Below are 25237 nucleotides of genomic sequence, written 5' to 3'. Positions count from 1 at the left end.
GTCTGCCACACATGAAACGCTATTCCTACCTCCAGAGCCTCCCCAGAGATCCAAAAAGCCAGAAGAGCAACACTAGCATCTAAACCAACGTGCAATAAAAAGGGAACAACTCGCACTCCTCCCTGGAAGTCTACCTACCCATGCCCCATTCCCAGCGTCCTGGCCAAGTGCTTCCACCCATGCCTGAATTCGCGTCCCCGCCCACAGGTGCTGTACACAGAGGTGTGCACACAGGCCTTTGCAATACACCTCCCTCCCCCCGGCTCTTCTCATCCAGACCTGCTGATCTTTCGCCTCTCTCTGTGCCTGCGTGCCGTACATTTCTTGGCACGGCAGCAGTTCGTTTCACAGTGAAGGGATGTGCCCTGGAACATGCTGAGCCACTACTGCAACTTCTTCTCTTCTGTGAAGTGGCCTTTCATGCAGTTGCCATTCTGATAGACAGGGCTGGCCCTCTTCCTCCTGTACCACACCACAGACTTGTAGAGCACAAATCCAATGCTGGCCAGGCAGAGCAAGAGAAGAGCCAAGATGTCCAAGCAGAAGTACTCATATAAGGAGAGGTCATAGACAGCGGGGCGAAGGTAAGGTGCCCCATCATGACGAAGGAGGTACTCCAGCCAGTACACTGTCCTGTTGAGAGCATGCATCGGTTTGTCCAGGTGCAGGGCCGAGATGAGCTTAGCTGCTTTTCTGTAACTGCAAAGGAAGACAAGAAATCGTCAATCTGACAGGGGCCTCATAGCTAAGAAGCGGTCTGATTCAGTGGTGCCTTCAAGTCCCAGGTGATACCTTAGGGGTGTGGCACATTTACTCCAAGATTCGTTTTACATCTGCCTCTAAAAGCCACTCTGATGGCAATCATTAGCCATGGCAGCACAAGCCAGAGTGTATTTTACTGTTTTGTTAACAAGGCTGGCAGTTCAGTTCCTAAGTTCCTTGGTAAGATGACTGCTCAGTGGTTTCTGATGGATCAAAGCTTTTTGAAGGGAGTTTGCAGCAGAAGGTCTCACCCAGAATCAAGCAGCGGTCAGTTGTTTGGTAACTGGCCAAATACTTTGCTACTGAATGGAACACCTTAACAACTTACTCTAAGATCAATAGATGAGTTGATTAAAATTAAAATAAAAAAAATCGAGCTCTTTGACAGCACTTCAAACACTAACAGTTGCATGCGTTATATTAGACGGTGGGAGCCCTGTGTCACTGTGCTGCAACAAATCTAGGAAAGGGGAAAAGCCTTGTTTTGAGAAGCAATGGATGAAGCATTATCTGCAGCCCATTGGCTGCAGATAACTGTTTCTACAGAAAGCTTTTTGGACAAGACCAAGGAAATCACAAGTGAAGGATACAATCTCATTTTACCTGATAACAGGCTGGCACTAAAATGAAAGAGGTTTGTGCCTCTGCATCTCAGAAAGCTTTCTAAGAAAATTACAGTCAAAGCCAAACAGGGCTAGATCATGCTCTCTTGCAGCAAATGTTGGAGTATATCTTCCTGCAAACATCTCAGGATTACAAGACACTAATATGTCTGGCCAGCTGAGCAATATTTGCAACTCTGCTTGGTCCACAGGCTATATGGGGGATGACACAAAGGCATCAATCCCTATGTGCAGCCCATACCAAGGAACTGCTTAATGCAGCTGCATGGCTCACCTGGGGTCAGAGATAACCGTGACGATAGCCTGGTAAAGATCCTCTTCTCTCACACTGCTCCAGTCCATGAGAATACCCATGCCCTTCGCCTGCACTCTGGTCATGATGTCAAACTGGTCCCCATAGAAAGGGAATCCCACCACCGGCACACCATGATAAATTGCCTCGAATATGCCATTCATCCCGCAGTGGCTGACGAAAGCTTTCACATTGGGATGGCCTGCAGGCAAAGAAACAGCAGCAGGTCAGTGCCTTCCATGCTGAAACAGGGATACTGGTGGCTTCTTCAAGACACAGAGTGGATGCGTGCTTAGGGAAAACCAAACATGCTGAGCACAGAGGATGAAAATTCACGTTATCCTTCAGGAACACAGCAGCCCAAAGCACACAGGGCAGAACCTGGAGAACAAGGGAAGTAAGTGCCAAGATACAGCTTCAGACATTTAGAGATCAGACTCACAACAAGCAAGAGACTTAGACCCACACAGGTGCTGTTTTTCTGGTATTATCTTGCTGTGGTTTGGACTAAACTCCAGAGATGTTGCTAGTGGTACACACACACGCTCAAACACATACACACGCTCACACACACTCAGCCCTGCCTTACCTAGCAGGTCGTTCTGGGGCAGCCACCCCATCATCAGTGTATTCTCACCCAGGTTTCTTGGCTTCTGTCCGAAGTATCTATGGGAAGAGATAAAGATAAAAAAAAAAAAAAAAAAACAGGAAAAGAAAAACACACACAACGTAATTATAACAATTTATAACAATTATAAATTCAATCAGATCAAGAGATGGAAAGCAAACTGTCTGATTGTCATCCAACTGGAGTTATGAGGAATCCCATCCCCTCCTCACCTCCACACCACCCTCTGTGGGAGGCGGGCAAACGCGCCAGCCATCTTCTCCACCAGGTCGTTTGGAAGAGCTCGGATCCCGATGCCAAAGGAGACAACAACAACACCTGCATCTGCTGCTTCCACCCAGAGACGCAGACCCTGCAGGCAAAACACACACAGATGCCTTGAAGTCTTGCTGGAGAAAGGCCCTTCCCCTGTAGCCTCTGCCAGCAGAAAGCTGTCTATGAAGAGGATGAAGCCAAATCTATATGGAGCACAAAGCTAAGCGTTTCTGACCAGGAAGATACTAAAACTGATGTGATTTCTGCAGCCAGACAGGCAGGAGTTACTCGAGCACAAAAGCTGAGCTTGGGCGCTCCATGCAGAGGTGTCTAGAACTTGCATTTTGTAATACAGCTTTGAAGATGACACAGTTACTCCTTGGTAAGGAGGGCTCTGAAAACATAGGGCCCACATAGGTGCAGCCAGAGCTCCTCAGGGAGCTGGAGTGAAAATATTAAGGCTGTTTTCCATCAGCACACTAAGGCAGGAGGCCTACCAGGGTCTCTAGGTGTAGGCTAGAGGCTTCCCAAGATGCTACATGCAGGTGTGTATCTAGGAGGAGTCCTCACTCCTTTTGACTGGCAGGAAGGGAGGAGGCTGGAGGAGAGGAAATCAGCCAGCACACCTGCTGAGGAGTAAAAACAAAGAATTCCCTTTTATGCCAGGCTAAGCTGAGCCTCTCTTGTCATGCTTTCTGTCCCGCTTCAAGCTTCCCACGTATCAGCTCACAGTCAGTGGCATTCTAGGAAAGTTTCTTAAAGTGCCTTTGAATATGAACACTGTAGAAGACTTACGGGCAAAAAATCCCAAAGCAACAACAACAAATTAATTCTGTTTTTAAAGGAGAAAAATAAGATGATTAATCTAGAGTATTTTATTAGTAGTAGTCTACAAGGTTGAGTACTGGTACAGAGGAGTTATCCCCAGAGAGTAAAAATGAAATGTGCTTTATGTTTGTCCTCTGTTAAATGCTTCAGGGACTCAAGCCTTTCTTTGCAGAAGAGCTTAAGAAGCCCAAAAATCAACACCACAACAAAAAAATCAAGATGATTTCATCTAAGGGGTTTTGGTTTCTCCATGCTCTTGAATCTCTGATTTTCTTTTGAGCAACATGACTGCTAGAACTGAAAAAGAAGAGAAAGTTCTCGTTTGGCTTTGCTTGATAAAGCTATAATGACTCATAAAGCAGATTATTACATTATCTATTATAATCAGGCTTTCAGAAACAACTTCAGAGTTGCCAAGGGAGGCATGGTTGACCACCAGAGATTCTCACCATCTCTCAAATACGTATCTATATTCCACCATGCCCTAATTAAAGGGACTCTCAGCCACAACATTTCAAATATGAGGAAATAAATACCTTAATTATATAACCCAGCTTCTGTGGAGATGCCTTATGCTACACCTAGACCTACCAAGGCCCTCTCTTCTGTCAGCATCCTGTACCCTGGGCACAGGCATACCTGCCTGCTAGCACAACAGCCACCGCCTACTGCAGGGCTCTGGACTTATCTCCATCGCTCTTCCCCTAGGCGCCTTCGGCTCTGTTCTTGAAGCCATGAAGCACATGAGTAATGCCACAGCAAGCAACTCCCTTCTTTATAAGGCAGGCGTGTATGCAGCCAGGTTGGACCAAGCTGGTGTTTTGCAAGACCTGTGAGGCAGACACTCTGACACAGCCTTTGGAGCACCCTACATGCGTTACATTACCTGCACGCTGTGCCACACGGGAAAGGGTAATGTGCAACCATACGCATCTGGAGAACTTCTGCTCCAAAGCACCTAAACCCGCTTTTTCCTTTTAACTGCAAAAAAAAATGGCATCCAGAGTCTTGACTAAAGCTGCCGTCGGAGATCTAGACAGATCCCATATCATTTGAAACTTGAATCTTATCTCTATTTCAGCCCCTTGGTTGTGACACCAGGACTGCCCAACTGCCTCGGAGTTATTATCCAAGTCTATTTCCCCACAGCATTTGTAAAAGTGCTAAAGCAATGGGAGGAATTAGTATACAGGTACTGCTCCATTCCAATATTGTCTTCCTTTGAAGGCTTTAAGGGCTTGTCCTTCTTCATCTTTACTGAGGATAGTGAGGTACAGACCGGAGAAAGCCTGTGGGATGCCTGGGGAGTTTCCTTCAGGGTTGCCACTTAAGGAAGAGAGGACAATATACTTCAGTTTTGTACACTTTGGCACTCCATGCTGAATTCAATGAGAGGAGAAACACAGCTCTCCCCTAGGGGTTCTTAAGACTACAAGCTTGAGGGAAGAAATATCCTGCCAGAAACTGAACTAAGGAAGAAATTCTGGATTGACTTAAACCAGTGATGAAGAAATAAAGACTAATTGTTCTTCCTATTTCCTCCTCAAATGTAGAAACAACCAACCCACTCATGTTTAAGTCTCAGAGGCAACACTACCATCACAGCACTTCCCACACCATTTTACAGAGAGTGCAGCTGACTCCTACTTCACGGTGGACAAATTAACTATATTCTCCCTGCAACCCCCCCAGTCCTCAGTGCTCCCCATCTCCTCGCTACACACAGGCACCAAAATGCAGCTTCACATGGCATTTATAAGGCCCTTCAAAAGAAGATTTGCACCAAGTACCTCCCCAGGTTAATATGCGATCATGGCTCAAAGCTTTCCTGCACTTACCACTGGAAGGGGCTTTGCAGGCTCAGCAAGGATCCCCCCTGTGAAAATGACATGGGGGAGTGTTGGCCGGGGAAAGTCCAGCACCACGTCGTTGCAGAGGAAGAAGAGGCTAGTTCCATGGACAAGGTCCAGCATGGACATCTTGGGCTCCACCCTGTGCTTCTCCATGAGACGTTCAAACTTGGGCAGGATGACCAGCTTTGTGGCCACGCGAGTGATCACGTAGACCAGGAGGTTCCAAGTCCTGCCGAAGAAGCCCATCCTGTCAGTCATCAGGGAGTTGAACTCAGGAACATAGGCAATGGGGGACGTGGCACCAATCTCCGCTGGGAACCAGAAACCAGTGGAGATCACAGCATATTTGATGTGCAGGATGTGAGCCAGGATAAAGCCACACATCTCATTGGGGTCCACCAACAGGAGGTCAAAGTGCTCACGCTGGAGTTTCTGCAGGAGGGTATTGTTTCCCAGCACCAGGTCACAGTTTTCCAGGTACTTTTCCAAAAAGGAGAACATCTCCAGAGAGGTCATCTTCCCTTGGAAGACACGCTTTATCTTCTCCTGCACCCAGGCGTCCGCGCTCTCCGTGCTGAAGATGCCCCAGTACCTCTGGATGCGGAAGGCGGGCAGGTAGGTTTCCACATCCCGACCCTCGTGGAGGAGCAGCACGGGGTCGTGGCCCCGGTCAGCCAGCGCCTCTGCCACCCGCATGAAGACTCGCAAGTGGCTGTCGAAGACTATGGTGGGCATGATCAGCACCTTGGCACAGTGACACGGCTCCAGACCGAACGCAGCCACCACAAGGAAAAGAGCAGCAGGGCATGGTAGCACCTTCATCTTCATCACTGCAAGGAGAGAAACGTCATTAATATAGGATAGAAGCCTCAGTCACAGAGTTGGGCAACTAAGAACTGGGAATGTAGCAGCAAGCCAGATGCTCATAAGATGAGAGAGGAAAGAGCAGTATGGAGTTCACCACTGAGACGGGAAAAAAAAAAAAAAAAAAAAGAACCCCTCCCCCCCAAACTCAAATACTAGAGCACGTCAGGTGCATTTTCTGTAAATTCAGAGCCACTTCTCTGTGCCAATCTGCGCCTAAGGCTCAAAAATTGGCAGACTGACTTGCAGAGAATCAGAGAGGGAGAGCAACTAGCACAGCCCTGCTGGGTCAGAGCACCAGCTGGGACACCCATGCTCCATCCCCAGGTACCACTACAGAACCAGCACAGCTGGATTTTATCACTGTTTCTGCCTCCCCAGAACAGCTGACTGACTGCCTCCCAGCCCTTGCTGTCTGTGCAAGCTCCCTGGGAGGCCCGCAGAGCCCAGAGGGGATGCAGAGAGGCACCCTCTGCTTTTAGCCCTTGTGAGGCACTTTGCTCAGTGCAGACAGGGCAGGAGAAAGCCCGTACCACAGCAAGGCTCCCAGAGAGAAACCTCAGCCCCAGAGAGCGCAGGAAGGGTCAGGATGGAGAGCTGCCCTACCACAGTCACCACACCGGTGACACATCGGCCGTGGGAGGGCAGGGAGGATCAGTGGAAAGGGATGGAAGAGGTGCCAGGACTGATGGGGTGGAAGAGAGCAAACCCAGAAAGCAGCCCCAGAGCCAATGCGCAACATCGGCAGCACAGCGACGCCCCTTAGTCACACTCCTACAGCTGTCACCCCATCCCAGCTGGGAGAAACACCCAGCACTCCTGTTGTGTAAGGGCTGTTGCTACATCACTGGAAGCGAACTCGCCTCACCCACACCTCACATTATTTTGGGAGAAGAATTGCCTGATAATTATTTGGGAACAGTCAGAAGCAGAGCTGTGTCCTGAGGACCCAGTTCAGACTTGCTGGGAAGGGTGCGGGGAAGAAGTTATAATGGGAACAATTATAAGTGGATTTTGGATGGCCTCACATACTAAGCCCAAAAAGGGCTGTGGTAATGTGGTAATGCAGAATTTGGACCAAGATTTTCTGCCAGCTTCTCCACCATTAACTTGATCAATTAAGAGGCAAGAAAGAAAGTCCTAAATACAATCCTACTAAATACAACCTCCAGACTCCCTTCGGCAGCTGGATATTTCTGCCCACTGCTTTCCAGTCCCAGATAGGCAGGGCCACGTCAAAGAAACACAGAGCAGCTGCTAACTGGGACCCTACCTTGTTTCAAAGGCAACTACTGCCAGTGCTTGGACTCTCATCCAGGGCCAGCTGTGCCTGTAGGAGTGAAGAGAAACACCAAAAACGCAAGCAGATGGTAAGGCTGTGTATGGACCAACAGAGCAAGAGCTCCAGGAGGATGGAGGCACTGGTGAGAGCCTGGAGAGAAGGGAACAGAAGCTCCACGAGAAAAGCGAAGACCTGCCCAGAGCAATCCCTAGAGGTGCTGGGAATCCCTTCTCCCTGCTCAAACAACAAGAAGGCTGTAAGTCTTCCCAAGTGGTGGGAGGATGTCAGGCTGTGGGAAGGGACCTTTTTTCCTGCCCCAGCTCAAAACCACCAGAGCACATCCCTGCACTGCCCATGCCCAAAAAGGTACCAGCAGGTACCATAGCCAGGGCAGTACTGGCTGCAGCCCAGCCACCTACACCTGCTTTTGGGCTGTGCACAGGTGGTTCAAGAACACTGTTAAGGTGGCTGTGCCACAGATGCTTTAGGTTTCCAGGTGCAGCAGTGGAGAGGGAGCATTGGTGAGAAGAGAGAAGAAAGCCACCTGGACCCCCCTGAGAAACATCTAACTGGGCAGAAATTTGCCCCTTGGCTTTGCCCTGTTTAACATGTTTGACAAGGAAGGTGTCTGATATTAATGGATGATTTTATCAGTTTAACTGAAGTGAAGTAACTAAACATCCACAGCTCTAAAGACAGATTTCTTGAACTCAGATGTCTTTTTTTTTTTAGGGTGAAGTACTAAAATCTCTGACAACAAGCAGTCTAGGCAGAGATGCTGTCCTGGTTTCAGATTCCAATGAAGAAAGAGCAGTGAACAGAGACCCCAAAAAGGCAAAGAAACTGCCTTTTACATCTCTTCTCCTCCTCCAGCATTTTGTATTGCCTAGTTTCTGCCCACTAACTTGGAAACCCATATTCATGGGGCCAAATTATTTCCTTAGCTGCCTTGTAGTCTCCATCTAGCTCTTGCCCACAGTAAGAACAAATGTTTTCCCTGTAAGCTTCTCAAGAGTTAACAAAGCAGCACAATTCATTTGAAGCCAAGAGGAAAAGACATCTTCACCAGGATGCTCAAAACTCTTCCTGGCACAAGAAACCAAAGTTTGCCTCCTCTGCTGGGTGTGATCCAGAGAAAACAGCACCATCTGCTACCATCAAGTTAATGACAGCCAACCCAGTTGTGGCTAATTTATGGAAATGAAAACTCCGTGCAGGCAGGCAGGTATGCAGCTCGGAGAGCAACGCTGCCACTGCAGGACGATGTCGCACCACCAGCAGGAGCTGCTGGGGTGGGGGGGATCTCTAGTATAAGCCTAGAAGATACAGTGAAGATATAGTAAAATAAACTCAATAAAAACATAGGTTGAAGCAGGGAAGTCTAACCATCTAACACAACCCAGTGCTTGGTGGGCTTCTGTGCTCTGTTTTGGGGTTGTCACAACCTTCTACTTCACCATGGTCAGCTGGGTAAATAACACCGGAATACTAGAGTTTTAGTATTAAAAACAGTAAGCAAGGGAAAAAATCCCTTCAAATATAAGCCTTCCCACACAGCTTATAGCCCTGATTTTTCTTAAATATTGTTCATATATAGAGTGAGCAGTGCATGTGTTGTCTGCTCAAAACAGTGTACCTTCCTAGAATTTTTCATTTGATATCTTCATGGCAGCTCACACAAAAAACAAAGAAAGGACAAAGACCAGGTCCCAAAAAGACCAGAAGAGGCAACCACATGAGCCATCAGGTTAATGTCAGAAAAAACATCCCCTGCAACACCCTCAGTCCTACTGCTTCCAGACAACAGCACTAGAAGCACTCTGCTCAGCCTCGTCCATTTTGGACAGGGAGTTAGGTAGCCCTGAATCAGTTTGAAATTTATAGGACCTTGAGCAACCTTCAGCATCCTTTCTGGATGATCAGAGCTGTGTAGAGGAAGCTCTCTACAGGCCAGGTGGGAACACGTGGGCCAGCAGCAGGTTGGCAGTCCATTGGTCACAGCCAGGGAGCCGCGGTACTAAAGAAAATAGCTGATCCGTAACAACAGAAAATAAATTAAAATCGGTATGTCAGCTCATCAGGCATTTGAAACTAGAAATACCTTCAAGAGCTCGAGCTGGTGGGCGGTGTCTAACACCATGCACCTGCTTCCACGCCTGACCTCTCATCACGCACTGAGTCTGGCCGGGTGGTAGGACAGATTTTCCCCACCCCGCACCCCTAGGCTTCCCAGTTGTCTTCTGGAGGGGTCAGAGATGGTTTGTAATGCTACTGGGCTCTTCCGGACAGCTTTCCTCCTGCTTGCAACACGGCTGCAAGACACAGAAGCAGCTGACGTGTGGCAGTGCTCTTCACGAGCTCTCTCAGGTCTGCAGCACGGAAGCATTCAGGAGCATTACTTGTAATCCCCAGGTGCCAGAGACAGACAGGCCAGGGGCCATTTCCAAATATTCATGAGGGCCACAGACCTTGAAGTGAGCGCGCACCACAGCTCAGTGCATTTTGGTCTTAAGAGCAGGTTATGGCCGTACGGCAGTCAGGTTTAACAAGTTCTCGAGACTGCGGAGAAAACCAGAGAGCTACGAGAGCACCCAGCAAACTTTATAGAGGCAAACTTTAGAGGGGCTGGGGAGACAGCCTTCCACCTCCTGCCCTGCCATCTCGGCTTCTTCTGCAGGGAAGCACCGCGTTAAAAGCCAGACGGCACTAAGCGCCGCGGAAGGTTGTGAAACCTGTGTAGGAAGCGCTAGGGACCGATAAAGCCCTGCCAGACGAGTCCGATCGCATTTAAAACAGCGTTGAGGAGCCGAGGAGCAGAGATAAGGCTCATCTCCCGCACCAGCAGCGACGCCCCCGCACACACAGGAGCCTGCCGGGCTCCGAGCGGGCGGCAGGGGCGAAACCCGGCAGAGCACAGCCGGGGGGGGGGGGGGGGATGCCGAGGGAGAGGGGGCAGGTGAGGGAAGGGGAGGCTCACCTGGGGAGCACGAAGCGAGTCAGCGCAGCAGCACCCAAAAACCTCGGCTGGGGCACCCGGGGCTGACCCTGCCCAGCCCAGCAGACCCCAGCCCCGCGCCCCTCGCGGCCCCGTCCCGGCACCCACCTGCACCCAGAGCCGGCCCCAGCGCCGCCGCAGAGCCCGGCCCCTTTCATGCCGGCCGGCGCCGGGCGGGGCGGCCCCAAACCCAGCCCCAGAGTCTGAGCGGGGCGGAGCAGGGCCGGGCCCGCCCGCCGGAGGCTGCCTCGGGCCTGCGGGTAGGCGAGGGGCGGCGGCACCGGCAGCAGGAGGGGACCGAGGGCAGCAGAAGGGGCTGGCCCCGCCGGCCAGTGCAGCGTTAACTGCGGCTCGGCACAAGCTGTGAAGGGCACGGTCCTGCCTTGGGGGTGTCAGGCATGTCACAGCTTTTCCCTAGAGGAAACAGCTCCAGCTTTTCCCTAGAGGTATAGCACAAGGGAAAAACAAGCATCATAGTGCTCAATACCTCCACCGGGCCCTACTTATTAGGGAGTTTCCCTACCCTGCACAGAGCAGGAAGGGATCAAAGGAAACACCGCATCTCTAACCACGTAGATACAGAGTTGAGTTGTGCCTCTGAGTTCTTACTCCCACAAGTTGTTGCTACCCATGTTGTATGGCAGATACCACAAAGCTACTTTGGCAGCAGCATTGCAGAAGAGCTGACCTGTTATTCTGGTGTGAAGTGACTCAAGAAGCCTGAACTTGGCTTGGTATAAGTAAATATCCAACTCCTGTTTTCTCCAAATTTCTTGCAGCCACTTGCACAGGCCACCTTTCATTTTTGTTACAGCCATGTCAGTGCATAAATTAGGAGACAAGAATTAGCTGTAGACAGATGTAGTCAGACTTCCCAATTCACCTTTGAGATAGAGCATAGCAACACAGCTCAACATTCATCCTTCCCTCCCCTTTTCCCACCCACTATTCCACACCTTTAACTGTCAGATCCACAAAGATTACAAAGGCAGCAATCTTTATTTTCTGAGACACTTCTGTGCTCACACATAAAATACCCCCAAAACATTAGTTTTGTTTAAAAGTTTCCTTTGACAGTTACAAAGATAAAGAAAAGAGGACAAACGACAAATTACAAGCTGTATTTAGTTCAAAACCCCAGCACAGAGAAGTACTCTTCCCACCTTCCTTTGGCCTCCAACTTTGAGCTCTTTGTAATAAGCAGGGTCTCCTGGCTCCCTCTGCATTGTTGCCTAGAATCCAACAACCAGGCTGATTGTGCAAGCTTGAGGGGAAGTCCTGAAAAATGTTCATCGAAACAAGTTGCAGTGTTTGCGTATGGGATTGTCTCATCACTCTCAGCCAACCCTCAATTATGAGGCATTGCTTTGTACACAAATGTGTCTTCCTCTAACAACAGGGCTCTCATTATTGGCACCCTTCTGGGAGTGAATGGAAACATGGAAATAAGGCCCAACATAACCTCTTAGTAGCTGGCAATCTCACAAGATGAGGTGAGATCTCACATCCCACTACCCTTTTTCCCAAATATGCTTTACCACTGTTCAATTTATCCTGGCTATGTGCTCAGTGTAATACTCTGCAAGTTAAAATTAACTTAACTCACCTTACAAAAATAACATAGTTGGGGGATATATATTACTTTTAAACTGTGAGTTTACTAGAAATAGCAAGGAGGGCAGTCACACAACTGGAGGGAAAGCAAGACCTCTCAACAGCAGCAAGCCTTTAAATTATCACAGTTGCTCATGACATCTCAGTTTAAGCTGCAAGTTACTTAACTTGAGATCTCATTTGCCATACAGAATTAGTGCTTGAAGCTAACACTTCAAGACTTGCAACAATAAACTTTATTTGCCACAGTGCTGTAGGAAACTGACATTTTAATTCCTCAAAGGGACTTTACAGGTAAAAACAGTTCAGAGAACAAGTGATCCAACTCAGTAAAGAAATTTAAGGCATCAATGTTACATTCATCTCATCAACTAACAAGCTGTATGGCACATTGCTGAGTAACCATAAGCTGGCATATTATATGCTCAGAGAACATGGAGTAGTGCCGCACCGCAGTCTAAGCTTCCAAGAGAAAAGAAACCTCACAGCAATAAGCAGAGCTAGGTTTAAAAAAAAAAGGACCTTGTTTCTTCTGTCTCCTTAAGCACTCCCACTAAAGACTTCTTCAAATATGATAACCTATCTTTTGCTATCTTCAATCCCCGGCTACATTCCCAGCATAAGCAGTACTGAAGACCTCGTCCTTTTTGACAATAGCACCCAACTTGTAACTCCAAGCCATGTGATTCCTCAGCTACCCAGGTGTGTCTATACTCTACTCCTTTAACTACTCTAGTTAGTAGCCTCAACAGGAATGGAGGGAAGAGGAAGGTAAGAATTTGCGGCAATGTGAAACTGTAGGAGAAGGAAACAAAAGCAAAATCCTGCCACACTGCAACTATAAATTTGAAATGTCAGATGGGGATGGGGATTACAGCCACAGTGTTCAAATGAGTTATTCTTACTGTAAGAAGTTTTCCAATGCTTGCAATTTTACATCTGATTAAAACTACCTGAAACAGAAACAGGTTAAGTTACAGGGAAATAAATTTTCTTTACTAGATGGACAAGAAATTGAAAGGAAAAAAAATAAATCACTGTCAGCCTTCTAAAATAAGACTATAAAAAAATTAAAACTTGGAGGTCACCCTAGTGGCATCCAATAACACCAGCTCAATGGTTCCACATTAGGGGCCTAAACCAGAATTAGAAATAAAGGGGGGTAACGTCCGACCACTCTCCCATATCCCCATACTGGAACTTCCTGCTCCGCAAGGGGCTGTGGAAGGTGGCATTCCAGGACTGCTCACTGATGTCCATAACATCCACATGCCCATCCAAGTGATTCTGGTGAGCCGACAGTTTACAAATACCCAAACATTTTCAGTCACTTTCAAACTTGACTGAATTGACTTGAGTTGATATAGTGCCTCCACAGTAGCTGCCTCGTTTTTTCTTAGTCTTCTCATGACGAAAAGATTTGCCCTTAGTGAATTTTAGGATATTGTTAGCCTTTTCTCCCCAGTCACCAGCTGCTCCTTTCTGTGAGAGATGAAGGGGAAGAAGAAGAAAAAAAATTCATGTCAATACTCATGAGAGTAAAGGCAATGCTTTGCACGTCATCCTGCCCAGCAAGTGCCAGTGCAGGATCACTAGAGCTGACACCACTCCTATGCACCTCGTGGCAGTGCTCAATGCACTTCCTAACAGCACCTCCTGGTGGAAAAAGTTCCCACCAGAAGACTGCCCAAAAGCACACCAAGGTTGCTCTGGTGACCTATATTTGCAGAGGTCAAGTGTTAGCACTCTGAGCACTACCTAGCCATACCTTTGCATCAAATGAGTTATCAGCAACGCGGGCATCCACTTCAATTTCTTCTTCTCTTACACGTCGAAAAGGAGAAGCTGCCTGTTAAAGAAAATGAGATACAGTAAGTGCATACGTGCACATGCTATTCCCTTGGTGACAGGCTCCTTCCCTCCTTGCCCTGCAAATACGGAGCTCTGTACAGGTCACCTCAATCCTTAGCCATTTCTCAGATTTGTAATCCCTTCTGTTCTTCAGATCAAGCAGCACAGGGACAAGCACATCCAATCAACCTTTGCCAGAATAGCACTACGCACATATGTGCATTACCTAGGCTTCTCCAGACAAGATTCAAGTGCTTGAGAAAGGGACAAAAAATATAAATAATTTCTGTGGGCTCCACCCAAAAGAAAAAATCCCACAAAAGAAACCCAACACACTATTGGTTCAGTAGGCAACGACACCTCTCCTACTAGTCAGCAGTCTGCCCACACTCACCCGTTTCACCTTAGGAACGGTGTGTGGTGTTTTGGTTTTGATCTTTGCCTTTTTACTGTCTGGTGTCTCTGACTCCTGAACATCTTCCCTCTTCCGTTTCTTCCTGATCATGCCTGTTAGATGTAGAGCAGTAAAATTGAAAAGGGAGTAACTCCAGTGTTGGGAAAGGTAATAGCATCTCTCCCCCCAAAAAGCAGTGCTGACACATGAGAGTCAGTCCCTGCATTATCCCACCAAGAAAACAAACACCAATAGCTATCCTGGGGCAGCAAGGATTTTTCCATCTTATCCTAATGAATAATTACCTTTATATTAATGACTTAGTGAACTCAAAGTTCTGTCAGCTAAAATTTGCCAGTTGTTGGAGTCATCATGTATATACTCAAGCACTCCACTACTGCATTCAAAGTGGTTTCCCTCCTGAATGGAGGAAGATTGTGCACTGGGACACCTGTGGTGTCCCATTCACAGCATAGATAAAGGCCCTCCAGTAGTTTGCCTTGCTCTCACTGACAATCTTCTCCAAGCACAGATGGCAACCACCAACAACCGTGGAGAAGAGTGCTCCATGTTATCGCACGTTTCATTGCCAGCAGATATATAATACAGACAGAAAGGAACAAAATAAGAACTGGTCCTTCCGCCTCTGTACTGCATTGGTAGTTATAATAGGATACACAAAGCAGACTGTTTAAGCACTGTTTAAGAATGGCTCCCACTGATGTTTAGCTCAGTAACACATTGACCAACAGACCCAGTTCCCAGACTGTAATACCTCCATTTGCTTTTCCCTTCTCCTCTTCAGAGCTGCTTTCACTGCTGCTACTGCTGTCATCTGCTGGCTTAGACTTCGCATTGTTTGCTGTTGGTGTAGATACTTTTGCTTTTTCTGTGGAAGGAGTGGTCTGAGAACTGTTCTGTGCCCCCTTCCCTGCCTTTTTGGGTTTCTCATCCTCTTCACTGGAGCTATCAGATGAGCTGCTACTACTGCTAGAAGCAGCCGTCTTCTTCCCCACAGTTGCTTTTGCTGCCCCTGGAGATTTGCTGGCTGGTTTCGCTGCTGGCTTCTTTTCCTCCTCACTGCTTGAGCTCTCAGAGTCAGAACTGCTTGCTTTTTTGGGCGCTGGGGTAGGTTTGGACACTGGCTTAGTCGCTTTGACAGCTGATTTAGCTGGAGGGGCTTTCTTCTTTTTCTCATCCTCAGAGCTGCTGGAGCTGCTATCTGAATCAGAGCTACTTTGTGCTTTCTTTGCAACAGGTTGTGGCTTCTTTGCCGCAGGGGTTGCTGCTTTAGCTGTGGGCTTCACTGGGGTCTTCTTGTGAGAGCTATCAGAATCTACAACAGGAATCAAAATTCAAGACTCAGCCCTATTCAACACGAAGGCAACAAATTCAATGCTGACACAGCGCACTTCTCTAGCTGCTCAAAACAACACTGCAGTGGGTATTCCCTGTCCAACTGCAGCCTCATATCCAGACTAGAAACACAGATTTAGGAAAGCACAACATGCAGGCAGTAATTTTTTTCCTTCTATTCCAATACCTGAGCTCTCTGAGGAGGAGCTGGAGTCCTTCTTTGCTTGTCCAGGCTTGACAGCTGCTTTTGCTGGTTTGGAAGCGTTCTTTACCAGAGGTTGTTTAGCTGGGGGCTTACTCACTACCTTCTTCTCATCTTCAGAGCTAGAATCTAAACAAAAGGACATGCCTCCAGTTAATAATCTTATGGTGCAAGTTATTTGAGCAGTGACATGTGCATAACTCGTGGGAAAATAAAAAGCAAAACTGGTTGTAGCCTAACACTGAGACACCAGGTAACTGGCAATAAGCAGTATTTGATGAGTGGGCAGGGGACAGCATTTGCCTTTCTTTTTTGGGAGAAGTGGAAATAAGGAGAAGTTTAAGTTCTTCATTAATGCACGCAGAAAGCAGCAGATATTTAGAGAATAACATAGAAGAATAGGTATGGGATAAGGAACTGTAGAAGTACAGATACCACCAAAAACCAGCTCAGGGAGAAGAAACTGAGAAAAGTACTAAAGATCAGAGAACAGGCAAGAAATTAGAAGAGAGAATTGTCAAAAGAGAGAATACAGTGAGGAGGCAACAGATCAGTATCTCTTTTTAGTTTTCTATTTCTTATGTCAGATGTGGTTAGTATTCCAAGGGACTGGAAATTTCTGCATGCAAATACTTTATTCACAGCAATCTGGAATACTACGCCTGATCTATTCCAACATTTCTGAACCCCTTCTTCACAACAGTAAACAGATCACTGTTTACTTCTGAAAAAAATAGGCAACAAAACCAGAAAACACACACAAATTCCTGCTACTTGTGAAAGGCCATACAGTCTACTGCCAGCAGATAGACAGGCTGCTATCACCCACAGCCCCTGCTGTGGCATTATGGATTTTGAGATACAAGAACCAGGACACCCCTAAACACTGGGGGAAAAGCGTATTGCATAGGGAGCCAATGAAATACAGCATTGCAAACCCTAAACCTGATCAACAGAAGATACAAAGCATGCTGTCCTGTATTTCTAGGGCAATATTAGAAGGCATCTTTTGAGTCTGTTTTGAAGTTGGTACTGTGGTAGTATTTTTTCATTTCCAGAACTTCTCCAAAAGCCCATAATGGGATAACAAAGTGAAAAGCTTAAGATACGGATCCTCAAAAAGAGTAACCACAAACCTTCCTGGGTAAACTTTCTAAGCATGATGCTCCCACCCCCTCAACTGTCCTCGTTTCAGTTAGGACAGACTTCATTTTCCTCCTAGTAGCTGGTAGGGCGCTATGTTTTGGCTTAGGATGAGAAGAGTGCTGATAACATGCTGATGTTTTGTTGCAGAGCAGTGCTTACACCAAGCCAAGGACATTCCAGCTTCTCGCTCTGTCCTGCCAACAGGCAGGCTGGGGGTGCAGCAAGAGCTGAGAGGGGACAGACCCAGGACAGCTGACCCAAACTGGCCAAAGGGGTATTCCATCCCATCTGACATCATGCTAAACAATATATAGGGGTGGCTAGCTGGGGGGGGAGGAGGGCCAGACTGCTCAGGGTTAGGCTGGGCATCGGTCAGCGGGTGGTGAGCAACTGCGTCGTGCATCACTTGTTTCGTACACATTAGTAGTAGTACTATTACCATCATCGTTATTATTGTCATTATTATTTTGCTGTCTTAATAAACTGTCTTTATCTCAACTCACAGGCTTCACTTTCCCAGTTCTCTCCCCCATCCCAGAGAGGGAGGGGGGAGGGTGAGCAAACGGCTGTGTGGTGTTTAGCTGCTGCACAACATCAACCTAACAACATGGTCTCAGCTGGTGCCTCACAGTCAAGCTCTGCTCTGTGATGCAGGCTGCTTTTCAATTTCAGACCTTGTTAGCTATGGAGACTGCAAAGCTTTCAAGCTCATATGCTGAAGACCTTTGCAGATACACCACTGCACACCAACTTGGCCAATGCAAACATTAGCAGAAAGCAAAACTGTTGAAGTTACCTGAATCACTGTCTGAACTGGATTCCGCCTTCTTGGTAGTCACAGCTTTGTTTTGTGGGACAGGGGTTGTTTTGGCTACTGCTGCTTTGCCTGCAAGAGCAAGTCTAACATTAATAGGCCACATCCACACCAAACCTTTGTCCCGAAGTCCAAACCTTTCCAGAAAGCTCCCTATTCAGTACACCAGTCATTCAGACAGCATATCAGAAGCCAAGCAAGGATGTGGCCAGCTACACTAATGAATCTGGCTCATTCTGCATAAACCAGAGCCCAATAACTTCTCAAACTGAATAACCCAATTTGCACAGCTCATACCCAGAGCTCATACAGTGGTATGTGTGGGACAGCTTCAAATTACCCAGTCTTCCAGAGAATCAAATAACACAGATCCATCATATGGCTTTTTCAAGGAAGCCAAGAGACTGACAGGGCACTGACTGCATCACACAATACTTCCTTTGCAGTCTCTGCTCCTCACAACATACCTGTTCCTCCCTTTGGGGGCACCTGCTCTGCCTCATCGCTACTGTCTGAGGAGTCACTGCTGTCAGCCTTCTTCACTGGAGCCTTGGTAAGGCCTTTCTTTGTCTGCGCAGCTTGAGGAGGTGGTACAGCACTGTACTGACCTAGACAGAGACAGCATAAGATGCCTGTATGGTAATGCAAGCAGCACATTCAGTTGTTATAGTTAGAATAAAACACTTCCACTACTTGGTTCCATCTACTCCTCTTCTGTATATAATTTTATGTAATTCTGCTTATAATCTGAAAGGTTACACCTGCTCCACACCGCTTCTACTGTGAGTTTAATTCCCCTCTTATGGTTTCAGCTGACCCTACTATCTCTAAGGAAGTCTTCTCCTCTTCTGGAAGAAGGAGAGCTTGCATTTCCAACCTTTCAGAAAAAAATACAGATTTCAATTGTTGCTAGTTTGCATTTACTACTTTCTCAAGTCCTCTGGTTAGAGCACCAGACTTGAGTTTCTATGCTTGATCCTCCACTCCGATCAGCTCTCTACTGAAATCCGAGAAGTGCTACACTACATCGGACATAGGCCCATTTAGGCCATCCGCTGAACTACAACCTAACAGCCCTGGATACTTCAGGGAAAAATAAAAATAGCTTCAAGTGCTGCAGTCACAGAATAACCAAACCACAGACAAATTACCTCCAAAATCCTTGCAGATAGGAAACCTGCAAGATGGTCCAAGAACATCTGAACAGAAAATATGCAGTAAAGCAAGCAGCATCGGAATCTCTCCCATTCCCCATCCTTTACTGAGGATGGGTCTGAATTTTAAACTTAGCATACACACAAAAAAAAAATCTGTTCTTTCTGCTTCATGATACTACCACTGCTTAGATGCTTGGGGACAGCAAGATTTGCCTGTGGCTGGCAGCTGGTAGTCCTGCTGTCCTGCGGGAAGTATCCTCCCACATAGCAGTAACAGTGTTAAGTGCTTACCAGACTTTGGCTTTTTTTTTGCAGGTGGCTTTTCATCATCTGAGCTGTCAGAAGAGTCTTCACTACTGGAACTTTCCTTGGCAGGGGCAGGTTTGTTTTTTCCTGGACATGCCTGCGTGGCTACAGGTTTGGGCAGAGGTTTCTTGGGAACAACCTTATCACAAGGAGAAAAGATACACTTAAAATCATAATACAGAAAATCTTGGGCATAGAGTTGCAGGAAATACTTTTAAACATTCTCTAGAAAAAAAAAAAAACAACGTTACAGGTAGCTAAGCACAAAGGATTCATGCAAAAGTGAATATATAATAGAGACTACAATATATTCAAGATACAAGGAGATGTCTTCTGTAGAAAGTAGCAGAAGAAAGCCAGGGCATAGATAGAACACAATCCCACTATAGAAAGGAAAAAAAGCTGTATAAGAGCCATAAAAGCTGCACTCAGTATCTATGCAGTCTCTAACCTAGTTGTTTCAGTTCCAGAAAGCCAAAGATATACCCAGTGTTACTACACCTCTACAGTCTTCATTAAGTCTTTGACAGTCTAATTTACCTTCTTCGGTGCAGCTTTTTCCTCATCAGAATCTTCACTACTGCTGCTACTGCTGCTGCTTGGTGCTTTTCCATTGACCACCTTGGTGGTTGCCTGAGCAGCTTTACTTCCTTTTGAGAAAAATACAAAGGGATACTAGAAAATATGTTCTGGGAGATGAGGAGTAATTATATTCAGTGCAGTATAAGGTATAGTAGATTAAAAACCAAGAAAAGTCAATAAGAAACAATTAAGGCAGTACTGTGAAGCTTTTGCTTTACCCTTTTAGTTTAGAAACAGTTTACAGAAAAACATCCATTTTAGCTGACTAGAAGTTCCAGGAACACAGACTAAATACCACTTTAAACTTTCTTCACATAAAGAGCAGAGCTGAAGACACTGAGATAAAAGCACAGCATTAGCAGTTAGGGTTGCTGATTGCAGCTACTTATGGCAACAATACAGCATTTGTGACCTGAAGTTTTATTTGCAATCAGTTCTACACCTGACCCATGTTGTAAGCAGACTGTGCTGGAGTGCAAACAGCTGGGACAACAGACTTTCAGACTATGTTAACATGTCTTAGCATGTAGGTATAACCTCCATCACTCCTCCCTGTGCTTTTTTGTCCACTCAGACTCATAATACATAACTAAGGAGGTACCTGCTTTAGGTGTTGCTGGTTTTGGTGGCTCTTTTTTTGATGGCTCTTTTTTTGGTGCTGCTGCTTCTTCTTCTGAGCTGCTCGAGTCAGAGCTGGAGCTCTCTGCTTTCTTCTGAGGCTGGGTTTTGGTTACAGCTGGTTTTGCTGCAGGTTTTGCACCTTTCTAAACAAAAGGAAGAAAACTGATTAAGTTTTGTAGCAGAGCAAAGAGTAAGAGGCTAATAAACAGGACATATATAGGAAGTTCAAACAGCTGGAAATCTCAGTGCCTAATGGTTACTGTTTGAAAAAAATCTCTGGATAATGGCTTTGCTCTGGGAAGCCTCCCAGAAGTCCATGGGAGGCTTCCTTTGCTCTTCAGTCTCCAGTTCTGACTCCTCAAAATGAGGGAGATCTGAGGTTGGTGCTGTGTTCTTTCCCTCTGGGGTCCTTATTAGCTTGAAAATAAGTAACCCTGTTTTGTCTCCTGAAGTATGACACCATTTTTCCTGCTTCTACTTCTCAAAACTGTAACTGCAGCAAGTAAAAAAGGAAGATTCTTACTTTATAGATGCATACAAAGAAGTCTAACTTGTTCTCATGGTTTTAAAAACCTTCCTTTAGAAAAATAAAAGCATCTTATTATGTTGCACCTGCAGCAGTCTATGCCCTTCACAGTACAGGAAAAGCTAGCTCTGCTTCAGAGAAAATTTTGCTGGTCAAATTTGCTATTATTGATCATTATCAAGTATGCATTAAAGCAGCTAGAGGCTGACCTTTGCTGGCTTCTCCTCCTCCTCTGAGTCTGAATCATCACTGGAGTCCTCGCTGCTGCTTTCTGCCTTCTTGGCTGAAGGAACTGCTTTTGCCTTGGTGACAGCTGTTGCATTAGCTGCAAATAAAGGACAGCATGCTAACTAGTAAACTAATTCACAACTTTCACACACACATATCCTGCACATCAGGTCAAAAGAATATATCAAGTTCAGTAAACGATGTCTGAACCCCGTAACACTGATCTTCAGTTTGCATTTGTCAAGTAACATACAGCAAGAGCTTCCAAAACAGGTGTAGGCAAGAAGATAGAAACAGTTACAGATTCATTCATTCTTATGTATTTAAATGCGAACATCTATCAGAAAAAGAAGACCCCACATAAAAAGAGTCCTCACAAACAGAGAGAACGTTAATTGGCCTTGTACACCTTCTATATATATATTCTCTCTCTATATATATATATGGAAAGCATACACCAATGAAAGAGCAGTGTAATGCTGTGTTAAGGCTCTGATTAAGCTACACGTGGATGAAGAACTCACTTACCTAGGATGAACGCATACCGCAAATGGGAACCACAGGCAAGAAGTTTACCAGAAACAAGACCAGGACACAAACCCAGCCCTTGGTAAGTGCCCTGAACGACTTCAGGTGAATCGTAGAGCTGAGGTGTGCGTGCAGGCCAAGCAGAGGCTTCAGCCAGAGCCCTCCCCACCCCTCACCTGGCTTCTTGGCCGGGGGCGCCTCGTCCTCCTCCTCCTCGCTGGAGCTCTCCTCACTGCTGGAGGCCGCCTTCCCCTTGGCGCGGGCTCCGTTGGGGACGAGCTTCCTTTTCTTGGCGGCGGGCGACCTGCGGGAAGGCGAAAGGCAGCGCTCCCACCGCCCCCCCGGCACCCCCCCGGCACCCCCCGTTCCCTCCGCGCCCCCCACTCACTGCAGCCAGTAGCTGAAGATGTCCAGCAGCGAGGCGTGGTTGGGGTCCTGCTCCTTCTGCGGGGGGACACACACACAGACAGCGCTCAGCCCCCCTCACGGAGTCGCCAGCCCCCCCTTTCTTTACGCCCCCCCACACCCACACCCAACCCACCACTCACCGCCGCCGCCTCCCGGGCGAAGGCGCGCGCGGCCGCCTCGAAGCGGTGCTCGCGCAGGAAGCCGAGCACCAGCGGGAACAGGTCGCTGGGCACCGCGCGCCGCGCCGCCATGCTGCGCCAACACGTGCCGCCTGCGCGCGCAGCGCCGGAAAGCGGGGACACAGGGAGGGAGGGGAGGGCTCCGCCCGCGGGGCAGGCGCCGCCGCCATCTTGTGTGTGTGTGAGGGGAGGGAGGGAGGGAGGGAGGGAGGTGGGGAGGGGAGGAAGGGGCTGGCCTCACACGCCCGGCCGCCGGCAGGGGGCAGCCCCTGGGCTGGTTAGGAGGGAACTATAAGTAATGCTGTGAGTCTAAGAGGACTGTGAGGCTATACAAACGTACAGCAGTAAGGTTAGGGATAAAGCTCGCAGCAGATATGCCCGCAGAAATAGTCTAAGCAAGCGCTAAAGGGTCAGGTGAGAGCTTAAATGGAGCTCCTGGGCTCAAAGGTGGGGTGGGTGTCACAGGTGGGGCTGGTCAGGACAACAGTGGGCTGTTGGTGTGCTCAGGGCCCTGATAAGGAGGAAATTTAATTCAGCTGATGTGTAGCGCTGTGGCTTTAAACTAGTGGATCTGCAAGGTGCTGTTCTTGTAGGGTTAGGGAGCAAAAAGCACCTTGCGTGTTGCTGTGCTGTGCTGTAAGCTTCTCCCATTGTGTTATATGCCACTGTGAGAAATGCTATTAAGTTGAAGGCTTATTCATTAAGTGTGTTTTTTTTTTTTTTTTTTTTTTTTTTGGCTGCTCCCACTGTGGTCTGCCCATATAACATATGGGATTGCTCAGATTTATGTTGCAGAAAATAAACTTTCCAGAATCCGCTTTTTCCTCTCAGATCCTACAGTTCCTCCTTATTTGGGACTGTAAGATGCATCCAGAAGCTTCACCTGTGAAACTCAGCACAAGTTTTGTGCTTGTTTGTGTTAGAAAGGAAGAGGCACAGTCATTGCTAGTGAAGTGTCCTTAGTTTAAGTCCTGTTATCTAAGTCTGCTGTGAGGAGTCAAGGAGACTACTGGCTGTGTTTTCAGTACTGAAAGATAAAGTGTGACTTTTCATAGACAAAATTTCTTTCTATTGCCTTTATGAGATCTCAGAGCGGATGGATTAGAGCAGGTTTCCCAGAACACAAGGGAAGCAAGAGAAGAGCCTTCCCATTTTACAGGTGTTAGGGAGTGACGTGTACCTGTCTGCCATGAGAGTCATCAGCTGAACCTGTCCTGTTTCCCTACCAAGTACTCAAATCAAATTGCCTCTAACATCAGTGCACTGTGGGTTTGAGCAACAGCTCCAGCACTTCAACCAGCTACGAGATCTGACCTCCATGTGGTGGATTTTGTGGGACAGATTTTCAGGAAAGACAAAGTGACATATGTCTTCCTGTCAAGCGTAGCTTGAGTCGGTGCTGTAGTGGAAATGTGGCAGTAGGTAAGGCAGAAATCACAGAATTAGAAGCATCAAGATCAGGGGTTTGTCACCCACAGGGGAACTGGAGGTAATAACATACATCCTGTGGTGAATTGTCGGATGTGCTTTATAAGTCCAGGGTGACATCTCAGCTCTTACGTTGCAGGGTGGGTTAAGGGGTAGTGCTGTTCCAGTGTGGGAGGAGCAGATCATGCAGGTTCCTAACTAAAAAATGTAGTTCAGCAGGGCTCAGGTTTTCTCTGAATTAAAGTTGAGATATGTTTTTCTTTGTAGAGGAGGAGAAATTTGATATAGCATGCTACTGTGCACGGAGCTGCAGTCAGTGCATGAGTGCTGAGACCCAGAGAATGCGGAGAGATGACCTGGCTCTCCATCAGCAGAGCAATAAGGCATTTCTCTTGCTTTTTCCCAACCCACAAATTCTTCTTCCATGTCTTGAAGTGAGACCTGCATGTTTTGATTCCTAATGTATAAAGCATCTAGTTGTCATCAGATTTCTTTTTCAGGTGGAGGCTGTTGTAAAGGTTGCTGAAACAGTGCACTGACAGTTACTTCACCTAAAGTCCTTTGGGGAGGCATATTAATTTTCCTTTAGTGGCTACAGAGGTTTCCTGTGAGCTTTGCATTGATTAAATAAAATAGTCAGCACCCCAAGTGACACTGGTGCATAGGGAGAAGTCCCATGGGTTCTCATGGAGCAAGAAGCTGATTCTAAAGCCTGGCAGTGTCATACAAAGGGCTAGCAAAGGGAGAAAGAATTTAAAAGTTGATTCCAAAGATTGAAATCCTAATCTAATATCAGAGAGATGGTTTTGAGGTAACCTTTTAATGTTTTATTCTGGGCATTAAAAGATGCACAGCTTTACAAGGGAAATAGCGTGGAACAGTCATTATGGACATATATGTTTATCCATCTATTTTACTTTTATCTGTTTTCTAGTATAGAGTATTATTCCATAACTTTCAAGGAATTTGGATAGAGACTCTAGCTTCCAACTGATAAGTTTTTGTCCCTTTCTTAAACCAGAAGTGCATTCTGTAGTGGCTCATTTCTACAGCACCCAGCTGTTCTTTATTCTATTGTACATTTTTGGGATTTGTTTGGGAAAGTGCTGCTTTCTTCTCCACGTGCCCTAAGTTTCTCATAAGGCTGTATCGTCAGGGATTTTATCCTCGTACTTACTGTAGCAGCAAACTGCCAGTTTTTGGAAGACAGGCTGTGGCGTGTAGTTCTGTGTAAGCTTATATTAGGCTTTGGTTGAAGAAGGATTTGGAGGTAGCAGGAGAGTTTAATCTAACTTGAAATATTGAGTTGATTAGAGGGAAACAGGCTTGGCTCCTTACCGTGTGCAGGTAGCTGACGGATGTGCTGTAGGGTTAGTGTCCGTGACATTCAGCTACACGCACAGCATGGGTGGGACTTTCTTTCCCAGATTGCAGGGGAATCTGGTTTTGCATACTGAAGTGCAACAAGAAGTGTTTCTGGATGCCAAGTTGTTCAGCTGGCTTTTTTTTTTTTCT

The 25237-nt window shown here is 46.9% G+C and overlaps 2 protein-coding genes across 3 annotated transcripts; both read right to left on the bottom strand.

Moving 5' to 3' along the window:
* Positions 1-292: 292 nt before the first annotated feature.
* LOC311211184 (2-hydroxyacylsphingosine 1-beta-galactosyltransferase-like) lies at positions 293-6069 on the bottom strand (the record flags this gene model as incomplete). Its single annotated transcript, XM_084289748.1, has 5 exons — positions 293-699; positions 1660-1879; positions 2267-2343; positions 2518-2657; positions 5227-6069. 5 exons carry the CDS (start codon positions 6067-6069, stop codon positions 384-386), a joined length of 1596 nt encoding a protein of 531 aa, XP_084145874.1. The 3' UTR covers positions 293-383.
* Positions 6070-12245: 6176 nt separating this feature from the next.
* On the bottom strand, positions 12246-22384 carry NOLC1 (nucleolar and coiled-body phosphoprotein 1). Of its 2 annotated transcripts, XM_084289865.1 has the most exons (14): positions 22256-22384; positions 22096-22151; positions 21884-22011; positions 21161-21276; positions 20406-20568; positions 19763-19872; positions 19208-19361; positions 18227-18367; positions 17742-17831; positions 15785-15928; positions 15017-15577; positions 14242-14354; positions 13765-13845; positions 12246-13478 (listed from the first exon to the last, which is right to left on the bottom strand). In XM_084289865.1, the coding sequence occupies exons 1-14, from the start codon at positions 22364-22366 to the stop codon at positions 13320-13322; spliced, it is 2127 nt and encodes a 708-aa protein (XP_084145991.1). In that variant the 5' UTR covers positions 22367-22384; the 3' UTR covers positions 12246-13319. The 2 variants fall into 2 exon arrangements, with proteins under 2 accessions (XP_084145991.1, XP_084145992.1); XM_084289866.1 differs by lacking the exon at positions 14242-14354 and having other exon boundaries at positions 13344-13478.
* Between the last annotated feature and the right edge of the window lie 2853 nt (positions 22385-25237).

This window comes from Netta rufina (genome assembly GCF_964035555.1).
Source record: "Netta rufina genome assembly, chromosome: 7".
Classification (NCBI taxonomy): domain Eukaryota; kingdom Metazoa; phylum Chordata; class Aves; order Anseriformes; family Anatidae; genus Netta; species Netta rufina.
The sequence above is the reverse complement of the archived record's forward strand: the minus strand, read 5'-3'. Positions and strand labels throughout refer to the sequence as shown.